We start from the raw sequence: 12,893 nt of genomic DNA on the forward strand, positions 1-12,893 counted from the left end.
CCAAGTTGTTAACTCAAGGAAGACTGGGGCAAATGGAAAAAGCATATACTATAGATTCAATTGCCTTCTCCTTTTCTTTTCTTTTTTTCTTTAGAAGTTTATTTATTTATTTTGAGAGAGAGAAAGAGAGAGAGCGAGCACACGAGCATGGGAAGGGTAGAGAGAGAAAATCCCAAGCAGTGTCTGCACTGTCAGCACAGAGCCTGATGTGGGGCTTGAAGCTACAGACTGAGAGATCATGACCGGATCCGAAGACAAGAGCTAGATCCTTAACTGACTGGGCCACCCAGGTGCCCCGCCTTGTCCTTTTCTGAGGCGCTCATAGTAATTTGTATATAAAACTATGCCATAGTTCTTCAGATACTTAATTTTTTCTGAATGACAGAAAACTGAGGGAAGATAGACAAGGAAAGGCAAAATTAATTATTTTGATATGTCAAAGAACTTTCACAGACTTAATCTAAGTTGGTCTTTATAATAGTATTCTGAAGGTAAACAGAAATACCAGTTTCACTTCACAGGTGAGAAATCTAAGGTTTGGAAGGCTAAGTGTCCAAAGTTACACAACTGTGTTGTGTTAGGAGGCATATCTAATCCATGTCTTTTATTAGCATTCTAAACATACTCTACAGAAGAGCTAGATTTTTACTTATATACCCCCAAGACTCCTTTGATGGTAAATAAATATCTTGAAGTGAAGGCACTTCTTTTATGGCCAAAAAAGGAATGAAAACATGGCATCTTCTTTATTTGCATAATTATATCCTTGTGATTTATTAATACTTTCATTAGCTCTGTACTGTATGAATTAATACTTTAGTCTCTGTAATGCATCACTTGCCTAATGAAATTCTGAATCATTCACGGATTCTATGAAAGTTTCTGCCAGATATATGTAGGTATCAGAGATACGGTGATGGTCTCTGGTCTTGATGAGAGAGATAGGCAGGCCAGTAGGGAAGAAAGGGAAGTGGACAAATTAATGCAAGAGTTTTATAGGTGTTGCAAAGCCAAGATGAGTAGGAAGACTATAGAGAATGTGAGGAGGCAAAGGTGTTTTTTCCAGCTGCTTCTAGCTCCTACCTATGATGTAACTGGGGCTTCCTAAGGTACAGAATTGATAAAAGTTCTAAATAACCTTCCTTAGTGTGCTCGGTGAGGCATTGCTCAGAAAGAAAGATCCTTGGGTTCATGTGTGATTTTATGACTGTTTTTTTTAAAGTAAAGATACAATGTTTTGTCTGCCATAAGCATCCAAGTGAGTCTATTAGAATACATCTTGAGGCAGGAGTATACAACTTCTTCATATTTTTCCAACTCTCTATGGCTAATATGTTAAATCCTGCTATAGTATATACAAGTGAATTGGAGGATGAAGCTAACAGAAAGTTTATCTTTTTGAGTGACAATGAAATACTTCATGAAATTACTGTGTTTAATGAAGCCTGTTGTTGTATGGCTTTGACATGTGTTCTTTCATTTATTCAACAAATATATTTATACAGTGATACCACATGCCAGGCACTTCTTAGGACTTGTGATACGTTATAAATAAAAGAGACAACAACAATAAAAATTCACTGACCTTATGTATCTCACATTCTGGTGTGAAGAAGATCAAAAATAATAAATGTACTAAATTAAGTGCATACATTTCATGTTAGAAGGTGATAGGACAGAGTAGGAAGGATTGTGTTACTGGGGGTAGGTGTGGGTCAGTACAGTTTTAAAATGGTGCTTACCTCAGGCTGCAGGAGACATCCAAACAAAGACTGTAGCGGGTGATAGAAATACCATTGTAGATATATGATAAAGGGAAAGTAATTTCAAGGACACTGCATATTTTGAGGAATAGCATGAAGTGAGTGCGGTTGAAATGGATTGTGTGAGAGGGAGAATAGGAAGAGGAAGTCAGAGAGGTAACAGAGGTCCAACCAGAGAAGGCCTCCTAAACCAATGAAAGGGTGTTAGCTTGTATTCTGAGTCAGATGAAAAGCTCGTAAAGGGTTTGATGAAGGAATGCCATCATCGGACCTCAGTTTTAAATGGATCTCTCTCTTTTTAAAAATTTTTAACACCTATTTCAGTTTTGAGAAACAGAGCACAAGTGGGGAAGGGTAGAGAGAGGGAAACACAGAATCTGAAGCAGGCTCCAGGCTCTGAGTTGTCAACACAGAGCCTGATGCGGGGCTTGAACTCATGAACCCTGAGATCATGACCTGAGCCGAAGTCAATTGCTTAACCGACTGAGCCACCCAGACACCCCTAAAAGAATCTCTATACCTGCTCTTTTACCTGCATAGACTGGGAGCAGAGGACAAAAGTGGAGGTAGGGAGCTGAATGAGAAGGCTACTCTGATAATCCAGGTGAGAGGTCTTGAAGGCTCAGACCAATGGCAGAAATGGAGTTGGTTTTGATTCTGGATTAATTTTTTTAAAGTTTATTTTCAAATTGGTTTCCATATAACACCCAGTGCTTCTCCCCACAAGTGCCCCCCACCATGACCATCACCCCCTTCCCTCCCTCCCTCCCCCTCCCCCTTCAGTCCATTTTTAAGGTTAAATTAACAGGGTTTTAATATGGCTTATATTTGTGGTGTGAGAGAAAAAGAAGATTTAAGGATGTCTTCAGAGTTTTTGGCCTGAGCAGCGGGAAGAGTGGAGTTGTCATTACCAGAGATGGGAAAATTTTTTGGGACAAGAGATGTTGCGATGAATTATCAGAAGTTTTCTCTGGATATGTTCAGTTTCATAAAGCTGTTAGACATTTGCATGGAGTTGCTAAGAATGGGATATTGAGTTATTAAGTAAGCAGCAGTCCAGCCTTTAGGGGAGAGGGCCAGGTGGGAGAGTCTGTGTCAGTTAGGTGGCATTTAAGGCTGTGAGAGTATTGAGACCACCCAGAGAGTAAGTATAGATAGCAATGAGGAAAAGGGCATAGACTGACTGAGGGGTCATGGGGAACAGCAAGAGGACTGAGAAGTTTCCACTAGTGTGGGAGGACAGCCCAGAGGGTGTGGTGTCCTGGAAGTCAAGGGAGGAAAGTGTACGAAGGGGGGAGTGGTTACGTGTCAACTGCTACTAGAGGTTGAGTAGAGTCGTGAGTGTGCGGATATACTTAGCAATTTTGCTGATGCAGGGTTTGACTGGTGGATGGTCGGGACAGAGTACTCCACTGTTGACTGAGCCTAGCCTGCTGCCACGCAGCGCATCTCAACTGGCTTTGTTCTCTGCCTGAAGCATTTTCATTTTACGGGGGAAATTATATGCTACACATACATTGATGCTATTTGTCAGTCTCCCAATATGTCTCTGGACAGATTCATTTTTAATAAGATGAGCCCATTGAATGCTTGAAAATGTACTATTTAATATTTTATTATGTATATGTAAAAATATGGACATAAAAAGGAATTAAAAATATTCCCAACACCCAGCACACTAAATTGATGTTTATCAAAGTATTTCCAGGATCACTATAGTAGAGTTGCCTGAGAGTTTTAGTAAACTTGCAGATTCCTGAGTCCACATTCCATACCCGCTTCCGCAGACTTAACAAGGTCCACAGGTCACTTTTGCACAATTAAATTGGAGAATCTCTGCCCTGAAAATGGCTTCCATCTCTAAACCCCCTAAAATCCTGCCACACAGAAATAATTTTACAGTTTGACTCTCAATGTATATATACATGGTTTGCACATTTTACCTTATTTACATCTTTCTCTGTTCCTGAAGATTCTTCATATTGGTGTCTCCTAATAGCCACATACACACATAACCACATTAACATACTTTTCCAGCTTTTCCTAAATGATTGGATATATTCCAGATTTTAGCATTAATATGTGACATGGTGGTAAACATTGTTATACAGGGAGTTTCTTCATCTACCAAAGTCCTTGTTGGCATATCTTCCCCACAGAGGGTAAGGTTGGTAGAGAGGGCCCGATTGCTTCCATGATTTCACGATTCATGACTTGACAGGTTGCCAAAATGCAAGAAATCTGTAACTCTTCATCTCATTACATCGTTGGCAAGATATCAATGCAAATTTTTTCTAAGTTTTTTGCCAAGGTGGAGTTTTGTCATATTTATCACATCTTCCTATTTAATGGGAAAATGGTGTGATTCTCTAGTGGTTTTAATTTACATTTCTATATTTATCAATGAGATTAACATTTTCTACCATTTCTATTTCTTGCCTCTTTATGCCAAGTTGACATTTATTCCTTGGATCTATCCTTACAGACTAGGGAAATAAACATCTTCTTTCAATTCAGATTATGAATAGGTTCTCCATTATTTTGTCATTTTATTTCTGTCACTTTTTATATTGGTATATCTTAATTTTTTCATGACTTGATTTAAAGCCACCTTGTAAGCTGTTATACCACATTACACTAATCACATATAGCTCTTATTTAAGATAATAAAGTAGTTCCTGAGTATTGATACATTACCAGTTTCACATAAAGAACTCTTTACAAAAATTAAGACTATTGGTTTTTCCAGGCCTCTTTCTCTGAAGCTGTAATTTTTAGAAGTAACCATTGCTTGAATGATTAATTACACCTTTAGTTACACCAGTAAGGCCATAATTAGCTGTTGGCACCTCCAACAAAATGAACAAATGGCTAATGGTCTTGACCAATAATTCTTTCCTTTTCATCTATTTATAGGGAAAAATTTGAGGCTGATGATTTGACCATTCATTTCAATATAGTGCATTCATTTGTGCTTGTCTTCCTGTCATACATAATGGTGTATTAAACAGATTTTTCTATAATTATGGGTATTAACTAAAATGCAGAATTAAAATTCACCTCTGAGCTTGGTTTGGGCAGATGTGTCAAAATGTATACCTTGTGTAGACAAATCCATAGCACTCTCACATGCTTTCTCCCTAAAATAGCTTCTCTGGAATCAATAGGGAATTTTTTACTTCAACATAAAAAGGTGAATTAAAAGAGAAAAATTGAAACTAACCTTTTTTCTCACTACTTGGAAGTATTAGAAAGTAAAAAGCATGGTGCCGCAGTAGACTACTGACTTTTGAACAGATATTGCCTTAAGCAAGAGCCTCAAAAAACCCTGCTGAAGAAGTCAGCAGTTGTCCAAGGATCAGTTGCATCTATTGGGATTATTGTGAGCATACATGTTATTCTATTACTCCTATTAATTTCAAGGTTTACTGTAAATCATATAAATTTGATACCTCTTTAAGTTATGTGATACCGTTTTTATGGCAATTCTTGAATGAGGCATACACATACTCATATTTATAAATTTTATTATAGTCTAAATTTTTATGGAAGAGAACCTATTCTTCAGTGCAGCATTATTGAAAGTCCCAAATGGAAGTAAGATAAAAGCAGGATACTTTTGTTGAAATAGAGCTGGTGGACCCAGAGCCCCCAAGCATTCTGTTGGTTCACACTCATGTTGTCACTGCACCCTGTCTATGGAGCCTCTGGGAAGTGAGGATTTTTATTACATGGTCTTTTGAGTTGTGGTTCAGACTGCATGTATGTTTTGTTTTCCTGAAACTTGAGTGTAAGTGAAAATTCCCTTTTTTTTCATTGAAAATAATTTTAATACCTCACACGGTACATCAGAAAGATTTATGAATGAGATGACACTAGATAATGAGATGGTCAAAAGTAGTCACATAAATCTCTTTTGGATCTAAAATATTTATCTCAAGGTCCAATTCTAGCAGTGTGGAGGACTGAGCTGATTTAAATACCCTCTAGGTACAAAAGTGCTTAACATATAAAATCCATACAAGTGGGCGCCTGGCTCATTCAGTCAGTAGAGTATGCAGTTCTTAACTTGGGGTTGTGAGTTCAAGCCACTTGGGTTGAGAGATTACTTAAATAAATAAATCTTTAACATCAGTATAATTAATTTTTTAATACTTTGGTGATATTTACAGATATAAAAGGAAATCTCTGATTGTCAGAAATACCAAAGAAACTAAAGTTAGAATAGAAAGCTTTATAAGCTGAAGATGTAGAGACCTGGGAATGATTTTTACATTGAGTATTGATCTCAAGCCCAAGGGGTTTTAACTAAAGGAAGTGAGAGGTAGTCTTGGCGACCTCAAAGGAATTAAACTCTCTATTTAAAGCCTAGATTTTGAAAGAGTATCCCCTCTGTGAAATAAGAACTCAAAAACTCTTCCCATTAGCCCTAAAATAATTAAGGAAGTTTGTCTTTATTTTGGATTTTGAGTTTTAAAAAAAATTTCCTTTGAAAAAAATGAATGTGCTTCTGATCTATAGATTTGAAATTTAAATGTATAGTATTCACATGGTGTGAAAAATCCAAACTGAGGAATTAATGTAAAAGCAATTTTTGAGACTCTTGAAATTGTAAGACTGCTTGGTAGAAGCATACATAAAGTTACTCCATTAGTGACACTTCTACAATTCAGGGCTCATGACAGTGTGCTCAAAATCAGAAATTACAAGTCTTGTTAGTAAATGATCTATTATGAGCAAGTCAGAAGCACAGTGAATGATAGAATTAACACTACTGGTGACAACTTGGAAAAGACTGTTAAATAAGAATAATTAAAATATAACAAAGCCAGAAAGAAAGAAAGAGAGAGGGAGGGAGAGAGGAAGGAAGGAAGGATGAGAGAAAGCAAGAGAGAAAGACAAGAAAGAAGATGAAAGAAAGAGGAAGGAAAGAAGGAAGGGAGGGAGGGAAGAAGGATGGAAGGAAGGAAGAAAAAGAAAAGATTACTATGTAAAATGGACCACATTGATCTGTCAAAGAACTGAACAAAATTTAAACATGGAAACTATAATCCTAAGTCATCGTAAAGCTGTTGTTCCTGTAACTGTGCCATTTGCTTAGAATGAATGCTGTTTATTTTCCACAGTTCTCATCAAACACCATCTCTGTCCTCTTATTTCCTGTGTTGGTTACCCAAGTGGCATCATCACTGTGCTTTAGAAACATTTGAGAATGAAAAGAAGGCCAGTGGGGTAAAAGATCACTTACCTGTCTCTCCCCTCCCTGCCCTCAAAGAGCACTCTTAACGATCCCGCCTGTCCCCCAACACCAATCAACCTGTTCACACCATTTAACTACAATCATAAATCACTACATGGGAACCTAGTAACTAGAAGTATTTTCTGATTTTACAAATTACTTAAATCCTTTTTCATTTTCTATTTTGTTTGAAAGGAATACGTGTAATTCAAAATAAATCTTTCTCTAACCTTTCTCTAATTGCAAAGGGAAATTTTAAATTGATAAGGCATAAGTAAACAGAACAGAGGAAATTAGCAAAAGTTCCTGGGTTTTCCTCCTAGAAATAAAAGAGTGAAAGATAAACAGGGCTTTATGCATTCCAGAAGCAGGAGATATTACACTATGCATCCTCATCAAATCAACATGGTGCCAATAGAAACTGCCAGAGAAACTAGTAAAATAGGGGAATTTGTTGGCAAAAACAGCACCTGAGAAGCAGGCACAGAGCTTGCTAGTGAGACAGAAGGTGAATTCCATCCAAGAACGCCATCATTTCTACTTAGCCTGCCCCAGACTACCCTCAGCAGAGAATGAACATACCAGAGGCAGTTAATGTCCGAAGGTCCAGACCTCTCAACCAGTGCAGTACTGACAGAGAATTGTGATGATGTGACATCGTGGCCAGCATCCTTAGGAAATACATTCCAGGAAAATACTGCCCCTATCTCTATCTTCAGGTATTTGCCAAATGCACAGTTTTGGTAACTGGGTATTGAATCTCTTCATCAATGTACAATGCTTACCTATCGCTGTGTGTGTGCGCACAGATGAAATAAGACACTAAATTGTTTTCATGGCTATAAACAATTTGGAGAATATATGCTCTGCCTAGGTTTTCATGTGGGTTGTAATTGTTTATTTTTTAATTTCACAGTGTGTGGACAATATACGGTGTAATGGTTTAATGACTATAGTATTTGAAGAGAATTCCAAAGTTACTGTGCCACATATGATTAAGTAAGTGTGATAATCCTTTCCCTTACATTTTAATCAAGATCAGATTGGTAGAGAACATAAAGCCCTGCATAAAATATTGCTCCAGTAGGATTCTGCTGCATTTTGTGAATGTTTCATGACAGTAATGCAATAATTCATGATATGCTGTTATAAATAATAAGACTATCAAAATGGGTTTTCAGATTCATAGTTTATTGATTTACAGCATAGAAAAATGTTTTCTTTTTCTGTTACATATGCTTTCATTCAGGAAAAAAGCTTACTGTTATTTTCAAGTACAATCTAAAAGGTTGTGACAGCCAGATGTATCCAAGGGTCAGAGGCCAAATCAAAGTACAGCAGACCCGTTTGGCATCTTCCCAGTTGGGAATGAATCATATTTACTCAGATTTGATTATAGAGATATATTTAGATTTCAAAGACCCTTGACATGAATCAACTAGGCTTTCCATGGTGCCATCTGCCTATTGTTTATATGTGGATTTGCCCAGGGCTGTCATCACGCTCTCTCTATTTGGCTAACAAAATATATCGTATAATTTAAGACGATCAATAGGGAAACTGTAGTTTAAAATAAGAAGTTATATCATTGACTATGTTCCGTAGTCCTCTGTATTAATGCTTTTGTGTCTCTGTACTTTTTTGTTTCCAAATTTAGAAATTGTTTCAGGAGTATTTTGGAGCTAACCAAATTGTTCCCTGTTCTCATTGTTTTGGTTGTTTGAGGTCCAAATTCCTGTTATATCTTTCACCGAAAGTTACATGAAACTAAGAAAATATTTGTTCTCTATGGATTTTTAATGTGGGGTTGTTTTTTTTTAGGTCTAAGCTGTTTGTCATAAGGCAATAAATAACATTAATTTTCCTCCTATGATAGGTAATAAGTGTAATTAGCACCATCCCCATAGTACAACTTTTAGAACTTACCAATTATTGTATTAGATGAAGGCAGAGTACATTATACTAGTACCATAATTACTACAGAAAAATATAATTTATAAAAGAATGATAATATTAAAAAAATTTATGTCATTATTATTTTTATTTTGAGTGACAGAGACAGAGAGCAAGCAGGAGAGGGCAGAGAGAGAGGGAGACACAGAATCCGAAGTAGGCTCCAGGCTCCAAGCTGTCTGCATGGAGCCCAACACGAGGCTTGAACCCATGGACTATGAGATCGCCTAAGTCAGATGCTTAACTGACTGAGCCACCCAAGTACCCCAAGAATGATAATATCTTAAATTACTGGTCAAATTTAAAAACATTTTAGGTAGGATCATCTAGGGTTAAGATTCTTTAAGTGTTCAGTTTTATGAAGTTTTGATTTAATATAGTTTCTTAAAACCAGAGTAGTTAAAAATGTGTGATCCTAAGATTGAAACAAAGAATTCAGTATTAAAAGGTCCAAATTGTGACTTAATTTTTATTTTTTATTTTTTGTAACTTCTTTTAATATTTATTCATTTTGAGAGGCAAGGAGGAGCAGAGAGAGAGGCAGACAGAGGATCTGAAGCTGGCTCTGCGTTTACAGCAGTGAGCCTGATGCAGGGCTCAAACTCATGAACTGCGAGATCACGACCTGAGCCTAAGTTGGATGGTGAACTGACTAAGCAACACAGGCACCTCGTGACTTAATTTTTAAATTCACATTATTGGGTTAGAGTTATTTTAATTTTCTACCATAGGATTCTTATTTTAATACCTCACAAAATAGTATATGTTATTTTTATCCATTTTTAAAAGTACTTTTTTGAAGGTTAGACAGCTCTGAAAGTCCCACCTGCTTTAGAATGAGAATATGTCAGTTGGACACTGCAGCCAAGTCATAAGCTCCTAAGCCCTAGAGGCACTTCACACATGCTAGACATACAGTTTTGACTTTTGAAGTGAATATAGATACAAACTTTAGTTTTGTGCCTGACTGGTTATGGCTGGTACCCAAACGGATCTTCTGTCCCCTGTGATGTCAGTTTGAGCTTTGTAGAAGCTTACGCAACGTCACTCCGTTAGCACCGATGTCCAACCTCGTATGTGTAACTACCTCACGCACAGAGCAAGACTTCCCTGCTTTTGGATGCACGGAGTGACACTTGAATGAGTAGGAACCGCTCCCCTGCTAGGAGATACAGAAACCTGTATCTCAGGCTGTAAGGATTTTCTATCAGAACCATAGATGTTTTGAGGGCCATCTGTACTATTCTAGCTGTAATCCTAAGGCAGAGTAACGTCTCATCTATTTAATCCTCATGTTTTTCCCAGCCTCACTGAGCCTGGTTCTCCTCAGTCAGAGGAGAGAGGATAATTTTGCAATCTCCGTTCCTTCTGCTGGTTCTGTCTGTGGCCCTGTTCTACCCTAAATTCTGTATTATTGCCTCCCTGGGCATCCCTTGGAAATAAAAAAGACACTTTTTTGAGAGTTAAAAGAAAAACTATCTTAATTTTGCAATCTCTGTTCCTTTTGATAGTTCTGTCTGAGGCCCTGTTCTGTATTGCTGCCCCCATGTGCATACCATGAAAAAAAGAGACAACATATTTTTGAGTTAAAAGAAAAACTATGTTAATTATGTCTTGTTACTGATATACCATTACTTTGCAGGCACTCACTTCCTTTTAAAACTTAGATAATTATAATAGATGATTTGAGTTTGGTGTCTCAAGATTGTTTTTATAAGTGTTTACCAAAAAGGAGTTGTTATTTTCACAGGAGGCTTAAGTAATGCATTATATCTTTCTTGAGAGTCCCTTAGGAAATAAACATTTGCTCAGTGTAATAAAAGAAAATTAAATAATTTCATAATATTTATTTTCTTTTCTTAAAGTGAAAATGTAATCACAGTTTTGAAGGACAAGGGTATAATTAGTTGGCTTTATTTTATTTTCACATTGTCACAATATATTTTTTTCTCTCAGTGTTGTTGCTGTTTTTAAGTAGGCTCTATGCCCAACTTGGGGCTTGAACTCATGACCCTGAGATCAAGATTTGCAATGCTCTACTGACTGAGTGAGTCAGATGCCCCATTTATTCCAGTGTTTTAAGTGAAGTAATTACAGTTAAAAGATGCAAAGCTCCAAACTACTATTAGAATGCAAAATTATGGTATTTATTGGGTGAAAATAGCCCTGTAAGTGGTGCTTTACATTTCTGGGTAGGGTAAGGCTTGGTTCCTATTAATAAGAGTTGACCTCACCTTTTTTCGAAAACAAAGATTTTTAGTGAGAAAACGGTGGGAAGAGAAAATGATTACCTTGATCAGCCATCTTCTGGACAGATTGACTGATTTATTAAAGTTCTAAGGTCTTTTAACTAATGAGAAAATTAAGGACCATAAAGTAAAGTTGATTAAGGGTCACATAGTGGAAACATGAGCCCCACGCTATTTTCAAGAATCTCAAAAGATGCACTTGTGTACTTTTGAGATCAGTAATGTGGCTGAAACAAGCAGGCCAATGGTACTTCCTCAGCAGGGATAGGCTGCTCATTTAAAATGCTCTTTCGAGACTGTAAATGAAGTACTTTTACCTGCACCCAACGTACATTGGGGTGGGCAATTTCCAAAGGCAAGCTAAGAAAGTTATTGATTCCATTTTATTTGAAAGAAAATAAATATATAATTTAAAATTCCTCCAAGTGCTGAAGAGGCTAATTAAGGGCACTCACAACAAGTGAACTGATTCTCAGCAAGCACTTGCCTCCCTGAACACTCCTGGCCCTGCAGCGTGTCCTTTAATCAAGTGGTGAAATCCAGGACTTCATTGATTGCATTTTCTGAGATGGAGCAGAGGCAGGGAACAAGGAGTCCAGAAGGGAGTGCAAAAGCTCTGGGCAGTCCTAGCAGAGGGATGCGTTTTTCTTTGAGCCCCACTTGGATTCAGCCTCTGCTTCCAAGCGTGTCCTCTTACAAGCATGCCTTTTCTCTTTTGCCCTTTCTAACAAATGTGCACCACTGGCTGAGGGCTCGGAGCACAGCCAAGGATTGTGACGGCTGCTGAGTGAATCTTCCTCTTGGTGTGCTCATCCAGGAAATCTGGTAGGCTTAAGGAACAGCCAGATGGAAGGTTTTACAGAATAAGAAAAAAAAAAAAAAAAGCAGAGCACTGCGGGGGGCAATGGCAGATACTGTTAATGGAGAATCTCTCCCATTGCCTTTTTCTTTTAATGAAGACACTTTTAACACTGCAAAATATGGCAAAATAATGAAGACATAATGGTTCACACAATTTATGGATCAAACTGTACTCATAAAATGGATAGCCATAAATGCATTAATGAGCCAGGAAGAATTAAATGAATTAAGCATTTGATTCAAGAAGTTACCAAAAAAAAAAAAAAAAAAAAAAAAACCCAAAGAAAAGAAAAAGAAAGAAAGAAAAAAAAGCTGTAAGAAAGTGTGGGAAGAAAATAATAAAGAACAGACACAAATACATTAAAATATAGAAAAACAGTGGAACTGATCAAAGAGCCAGTTCTAAAGGGAAGAATACTTAATAATGTAATCTGTTGGTCAGTTTAGTTAAGAAAAAAGGGTAAACCACAAACGCACAGAATTAGAAGTGAGGAAAAACATAACCACAGATATAGCAGTGTTATCTGTGTCTCCCTCTCTCCCCTCTCCCAGTCTGTGGGAAGAATGTCCTCCATTACTTAGTTTTAAGTGCATTTCTGATATTTCAATTTAAGGGTATAAGTAATGCTCCTCCTATATAGGGCTTTTGGCTTTATTTCCCTAATAAAACTTTATTGAACTGAGAGAAAGGTGAAAAATAGCAGAATGTGCCATCCCAAAACCTGCTACTTGGGCATATTGATTGAACTGTAGGCACTTGAAAAATAGCAAATGCAGGGAACTCTGAACTCCTCTTATTTACCTAAAGACAGATCCTCCAAAAGGCGC

General features: G+C 37.2%; 1 protein-coding gene across 2 annotated transcripts in view; it reads left to right on the top strand.

Moving 5' to 3' along the window:
• RASGRF2 (Ras protein specific guanine nucleotide releasing factor 2) overlaps positions 1-12,893 on the top strand; it is a 233,290-nt gene that overhangs the window by 115,041 nt on the left and 105,356 nt on the right. For both annotated transcript variants that reach the window (XM_029942526.1, XM_029942527.1), the window contains exon 13: positions 7,919-8,001. In XM_029942526.1, coding sequence (XP_029798386.1) covers positions 7,919-8,001 — 83 coding nt within the window. The remainder of the gene's footprint in view (positions 1-7,918; positions 8,002-12,893) is intronic.

Source organism: Suricata suricatta, chromosome 6 (genome assembly GCF_006229205.1).
Source record: "Suricata suricatta isolate VVHF042 chromosome 6, meerkat_22Aug2017_6uvM2_HiC, whole genome shotgun sequence".
Classification (NCBI taxonomy): Eukaryota; Metazoa; Chordata; class Mammalia; order Carnivora; family Herpestidae; genus Suricata; species Suricata suricatta.